Below are 6,278 nucleotides of genomic sequence, written 5' to 3' on the forward strand. Positions count from 1 at the left end.
CTTCTCCTCTTCTGCCCCCCCCCCTCCTATGTCCCGGGTGCGGGGTCGGGAACCGGGGTGGGAGGGGTTGTGTTTAAAAAGGGGCCACAGCAGGCGAGAAGCCCGGCTGTTGAGTAAGCAGCCCCTTCCCGGGGCCGCGCTGGCGGTGGGTGTTGGAACCCCGCTGCGGCCCCGCCCCCCCGGGGCCCTGTCCGGGCGGGTGCGCGGCGCAGAGGGGAGGGCCAGCGGGGCAGGAATGCGCAGCGGGCGGGCGGGCGGCGCAGGAGGCGAGCGGCGGAACATGTAAGGGCACATCCCGCCAGCAGCCGCCCAGCGCACACACAGAGTCCAGGGGAGCGGGCGTGCGGGCGGAGAGGCGCAGGGTACCGGGCAGAGGCTCGAGGAGGTCGGAGCGCTGCGCAGGGCGAACGAGCGAGCAGCATCCTCTCGCGCCTCCCGGGCGCCGCTGTCTGCTAGGCGTTCCCGGCTACCGGCTCGGCTGGACAGGGAGCAGGGCCAGCCAGCCCAGGGCGCGAGGAGCCGGCGCTGAAGAGCCGGGACTGCCGCAGCCTCCAGCGCTGTGGGAACCTCGGGGACGCCCATGACGGCGGCGGCGACCGTGCTGAAGGAGGGCGTGCTGGAGAAGCGCAGCGGCGGGCTGCTGCAGCTGTGGAAGCGGAAGCGCTGCGTGCTCACCGAGCGCGGGCTGCAGCTCTTCGAGGCCAAGGGCACGGGCGGCCGGCCCAAGGAGCTCAGCTTCGCCCGCATCAAAGCCGTGGAGTGCGTGGAGAGCACCGGGCGCCACATCTACTTCACTCTAGTGACCGAGGGCGGGGGTGAGATCGACTTCCGCTGCCCCCTCGAAGATCCCGGCTGGAACGCTCAAATCACCCTGGGCCTGGTCAAGTTCAAGAATCAACAGGCCATCCAGACTGTGCGGGCCCGGCAGAGCCTTGGGACCGGGACCCTTGTGTCCTAAACCACGAGGCATACCATTTTATCTACATGCCCCCCACCTCCATGCCCAGAGGACATGTCAGGTAAGTCCCAGAGCACTGATCCCTCTCTCTCTTCCTCCTCCTCCTCTGTTCTCTATTGAAAACCAGGGGCTTTGTTTCCCACACCAAAGCTGGACAGCCCTAGGGAAGGTTGCTGGAGCCAAGACGGTAGGATCCCAAGACAGTGTGTTTGGGAAGCCCGGGCGCCTGGTCAAGTGAGCAGATCTGTCTTTTTCCTAGAGTGCCAGGCAGGAGGGTCCTTAATGTGACCCAAGTGTCTGAGAGGAAGACAGGGGACCTGGGAGAAAAGCCCAGTTTAGAGACTGAACACTGACTTACGTGGTGGGCCTATGGGCTTCCACTTTCACCCAACATAGGGCTCCTGCATTGTATGGCTCTCTTCCAGAATGAGTGCATGGCAGAGAATTTAAGCGTTAAATTGAGGTGAACACTCACCATCTTGTAGTTATTGAAGGAGTTATAAGGGCTTGGGCACAGAACCATGGCGTCCCAGCTCCCCACGTGGGACCTCAGTGGAGGGCTGGGCCGAGCCAGCCACTCAACAGCTCATTTCATCCTTGGTTGTGGATTTGGGGCCCTAGGACTGAGCTATTGGAAAGGGGTGGGCTGTGGCGCAGCCATCAGTTTCAGGATGGTGGGCCTGTCTATCTGCCTAGCCATGTGTGCTGGCCAAGGCCTACTGGGCGGAGAGATGTAGCTAGAAGAGATGGGTGACCAAAAACTGGATGGGGCCATTCATGATGTCTCAATCCCCCTTGAGCAGTAAGATAGAAGGTTGAGAGGTCGGTTTGTGGTTAGAATGGCTCAAGGGAGGGACCAGGAATAGAACCTAGAAGCCATGGCACGTAGCCTTCCTGCCCTCTTCCCCAGATACCACTCCTTCCCCATGGGAACCTGAGCTGGGCCAAGGAGGGGCTTATATAACTCTGGCTTTAACTTCTCCAGTGGGAGCTTTTGTCCCTCTGGACCGAACTGCATCTCGCACAGTACCTGGTCCACATCCCTTTCCTTCTTCTCTGTCAGTTCTGGTGAGGCTGGGGGTCGTGTTTACTGCCTCCTCCCCCACACATTGTCGTGAGGCTGTACATTAAGCAAATCTACTGGGCTAAGATGGCTCCACATTGATCCCTTAGGACTCAGAGTGGGGCTGGAGGAAGCAGTTTCCCCACTGGCCACTACTGCAATGAGCTATGCCAACTCTCTCTCTGTACCTACCTGCTCCTCCTCTGTGAAGTCAGCCAATGTCTGGTCAAAAATAGCTTGAAAAAAATGTTATTTGCACATTTACAGACCTTTTTTCTTGTTACTATTTCCCAAACGATATAGTATAATAACTATTTCTATAACATTACATTGTGTTAGGTATTAAAAGTAACACAGAGACGACTTCAAGCATTTGGGAGGTGTGCATATGTTATATACAAAAACTACACCCAGTTATAGAAAGAAGTTTCCAGATTTTAGCTGGTGTCCGTGGCATGTCCTGGAACCTATTTCCTGTGGGTAACAAGAGTGGTGACATTATTTTCATTTGTTCTGGTGTAGAGAGGGCTGGGAAGGCTGGTGTGAGGCGCCCAGTTTCTACCCAGTCAGCTGTTGCGACGGTCCTAACCACTGCTCTTTCTCTCCAGCTTCTCTGTCCACTCCGGTTGGTTGGAGCCTGACTACATGTGATGTGGAGAAACCATCAGCATGTGGAGGAAGCCTATCATCTTGGAAGGAGCCAACTGACCAGGGGCGGAGAGCGGAAGCCAATGAGGACTGAGGATGAAGATTCAGTTCCTGGACACTGAGACTGTTCTACCTTCGAGCCACAGGCCTGGCCTCATGTATCACAATGGATCCTTTGGGGCTCCTCCCACTCACTGATCCTGCCCTTGCTTCTGGGTTCTGCAGACTGCTGTTTGGCCCCTGACCTTGATACATGCCCAAAGGAGGGGAATTCCTCGTGGGGTGCTCAGCGAAGGCCTCCGAACTCGGGAGGCCAGCCTGGGATCCAGAAGATGGCCACCCTACCTTAGGACAGTTGCTGGACTTGCAGATGGGGGTCTGCTGGGCATGAGGCCTGTGCCTGGGGGTCTCTTGCTGCTTAGGTCCTTTTGGGACCCCCCCACCCATCCATACCCTCTCTTTGCACACTTCTTCCCTCACCTCTGTTGCCCTCTCCTCACTTTGGTGTTGGGCCTGGAGGTGGTGGGGGGTGGGGTAAGGGTTTGGCCATCACCATTTCATGCCTATTCCAGAATGAAGATGCCCAGAACTTGGGTAGTAACTACACTGTCTGCTGAGTGATATTCTTTTAACTACAGACATCTAGAGCTTGGAGCATCTCTTTACTTTTTCCCCAACCTCAGGCTCTCGAAATACATAGCTTGAGGGGGTGCAGGCACTGTACCCCCAGGAGACATGGCCTCATTGGCCTTAGGAAGGAAGAACCTCGGTGTGACTGAAGAATGTCACAGTCCTATAGAAGCTGCTTCTGTAGAAGGTGACTTTCCCCTGCTAACCCAGGAAGTGGCTCTGATTGCTGGGTTGGCTTCTCTCCCTGTTATTTACACATGTAGATGCACACATTTATAGGGGAAATCTTCTTTAATGGCCAGCAGTAGGGAACCATTCCTACGTGGGAAGATAAAGAGGAATTGTGGCCTAGAGTGAGACAGCGCCTGTTGCTGATCCTTCCCAGTATAACCAGCAAGTCTCCCCCCACCTGATGCAGAGCAATGGCTGCTTCAGAGTCTCTGGAAGGAGCAGTGGGGCCGAGGGAACCCCTCAATAATTTAAAATCTCTTTAATAGCCTCTTTGCTCTTCTCATGTTTCACTCCTTCTTTTGTTTTCTAATCAAAATTTCCCCGTCTCCCATCCATGCCCCTCAGTCCTTAGAAGAAGTACCTCCTCTGTTGAGTATGAGTGTATGGTTTACAAAGGAACATTTAACAACTGCCCTATTCATTATCTCCTTCCTCTGTACCACTCTGCAGATAGCTTAATCCCACCAGGTCAAAAAGCATCGTTTCCATGCCAACCTAGATCCCTGCTATAAAGGCCATGTCTAAGCCAGGGTGCTGTGATCAACTGATGATGTCTTCTGTGGGTGAGGGAGTCAGCCAGGAAAGGAGAGAAAACTGCCGCTCCTGCCTTGATGCAGCTGTTAGTGGGAAAGGGTCCTCATGAAACATCATATTTCTAGACTACTCCAGTCAAGCCCAGGAATTGCTGGAGGTGGACATTCAGGCTGAAAGAAATGAGGCAGCAGGCACTTGGAAATGGAGGAAGGAAGGTTTGTGAGCAGATGGGTTTGGGATCAAGGTGTGATCACTCACCAAACAATGCCTGCTGGACCAGGTACTCTGCTCTCCAGGGGACTTGGAGGGACCAAAAAGATGACCCAGTCTCTTGCCCTAGAAGGCCGGAGTTTAGTGGGAGACAAACCATAGCAACTGGTGCCAGTGGAGCTGACTGTAGGAAGCTTCGAAGCACCAGGCAGTATTTCCTTGCTGCTCAGTGTGGACCTCAGCAGAGCTGAGAGGGCTCATTGTGCCACAGAGGGCAGCAGGGGCACATGGGCAGTAACGAGAGTCAAGGGCAGAGGGCAGGTGCTTGGGGGGTGGAGGCAGGCTCTGGTTTCTGGAGCTTCACCTCCCTGCTTTAGACACTCAAGCTTGGCTCCAAGTGTGCCTTGGTTCTTGCCCAAAGCCATCTTTGTTTGGTGTGTCCTTTTGCTAAGTGAGTCTCAAACCCTCTAAGGAACACCCTTGGAGACCCTCTTGTCGACCTGGCACTTAGCAGGCTCCTGGCACATGTGTGTGGGTAGAGACTGTTACAACAGAATGGATATTTACCAATATTATGGGAGCCCTGGGTTCTCAAGAGCCCTCACTGTAGAGAGGGCTGGCGCTCTCAGAACAGGGGCGATTCAAAAGATTAACTATTCAAAGGATAGTGACCTTTTCTAGGAGTTTTAGTCCCTTTGGCAGGGAGGGGGTTGCTCTGCCTTTTGAGTTCAAGGGTGCCCTTTCTGCTCTGAATTTCCAGGGAAGAGCAAAGGCCCTCACCCCTTGGAATGCTTGCTGGACTGTTGTAGGGGAAATGCCCCTTTGGTGACAGAGGCAGGCCTTCGCAGTACCAGCAGACTCTCAGGAAAGAGAAATCTGCTCCACTGGACCTGAGGACACTGTGAGGCCAGGGAGGGGCTCTTGCCACAAACTCTCCCCCTGCTCTGGCAGCTGGGGCCTCACCCCGCCTGATCCATGAGTCATCAATGGGAAAATGAGACAGGGCAAGTCTCAGCCCAACAACTGGAGTCCGGTGGGGTGGGGAGGCTGAGGGGAGAAGGGATGGGCTCCTTCTGATCCGGGAGAGCTGGGTTGGGAGTTGAGGATTTGGCAAGAGTGAGTCTGCTCCAGGGGAAGAATGGAGAAGGTGGGGGAGAGCCAGGGAGAGCCCAGAGCCGGAACTGCAGAAGAAAAGAGAGAGGGTGGGTCTGCAGGCCATGAGAGGCTGTCAGCTGGAAATCTAGAGCCAATGATAAGGCGCCATGGGCAGCTGGCCCTCCAGGGCCAGGATCCAAGGACCCTAGCAAGAATGCCAGGCTGGCTGCCAGGCTGCCCTGAGGCTGTACAGAGAGCTCTGACATGTGCCCCCCACAGCCCACCAAAGTGATCTATAGAAAATGCAATTGATTCTTCCACCAGTACCACCAGCTGCTTGTGCCCTGCGATGGGAGAGGCCCCCTTCCTGATAGCACCCTCTCTTTACACTCTTTTGTTTGCACAGCCAGGTTCCTGCAGGTAACTGTCCCCATTCCAGTACCAGTGAAGGTCACCTCACACTATAAGCCATTTCTTCCAGCTCCTCCCACACACTTTGGTATCGTGGCTCTGAGTTTTCATGCTCTGAGATGCCTCCCCATGACAGCCCTGCCTACAGGCTAGCCTGAGTAACCACTCTCCCTGCCGTGTGGCCATACTTTCCTCATTAGTCACACTGCGTGCAATTGCTGGTTTATATGTCTGCCTGTGCCACTCAACGGGTTAGTTCTTGGATGTGTCACCTGTGTGTTCCTGGTGTCCCAGATTACCTGGCACCTGGCAGACTCAACAGTAATAATGGCAAGCAGTGTATATGTTTGCTCTGTCTCGGTCCAAGAGCGGCAGCTGTCTGTAGCGCTAAGTCTTCTGACATTATAGTGCTCAGTGAGGGCGGTCCTTGTCTTATGTTAAGAAACCAGAGACGCAAAGCGACTATTCAGAGTCACACAGCAGTTAATAAGTGGTGGA

The 6,278-nt window shown here is 54.8% G+C and overlaps 1 protein-coding gene across 1 annotated transcript; it reads left to right on the forward strand.

Moving 5' to 3' along the window:
- Positions 1–213: 213 nt before the first annotated feature.
- Phlda3 (pleckstrin homology like domain family A member 3) lies at positions 214–3,275 on the forward strand. Its single transcript, XM_075988073.1, has 2 exons — positions 214–1,019; positions 2,630–3,275. The coding sequence occupies exon 1, from the start codon at positions 581–583 to the stop codon at positions 956–958; it is 378 nt and encodes a 125-aa protein (XP_075844188.1). The 5' UTR covers positions 214–580; the 3' UTR covers positions 959–1,019; positions 2,630–3,275.
- The last annotated feature ends 3,003 nt before the right edge of the window (positions 3,276–6,278 follow it).

This window comes from Microtus pennsylvanicus, chromosome 10, assembly GCF_037038515.1.
Source record: "Microtus pennsylvanicus isolate mMicPen1 chromosome 10, mMicPen1.hap1, whole genome shotgun sequence".
In the NCBI taxonomy this organism is placed as follows: Eukaryota; Metazoa; Chordata; class Mammalia; order Rodentia; family Cricetidae; genus Microtus; species Microtus pennsylvanicus.

Coding starts and splice junctions, on each gene's coding strand:
- Phlda3 (XM_075988073.1), top strand. CDS start 581: ATGACGGCGGCGGCGACCGTGCTGAAGGAGGGCGTGCTGGAGAAGCGC.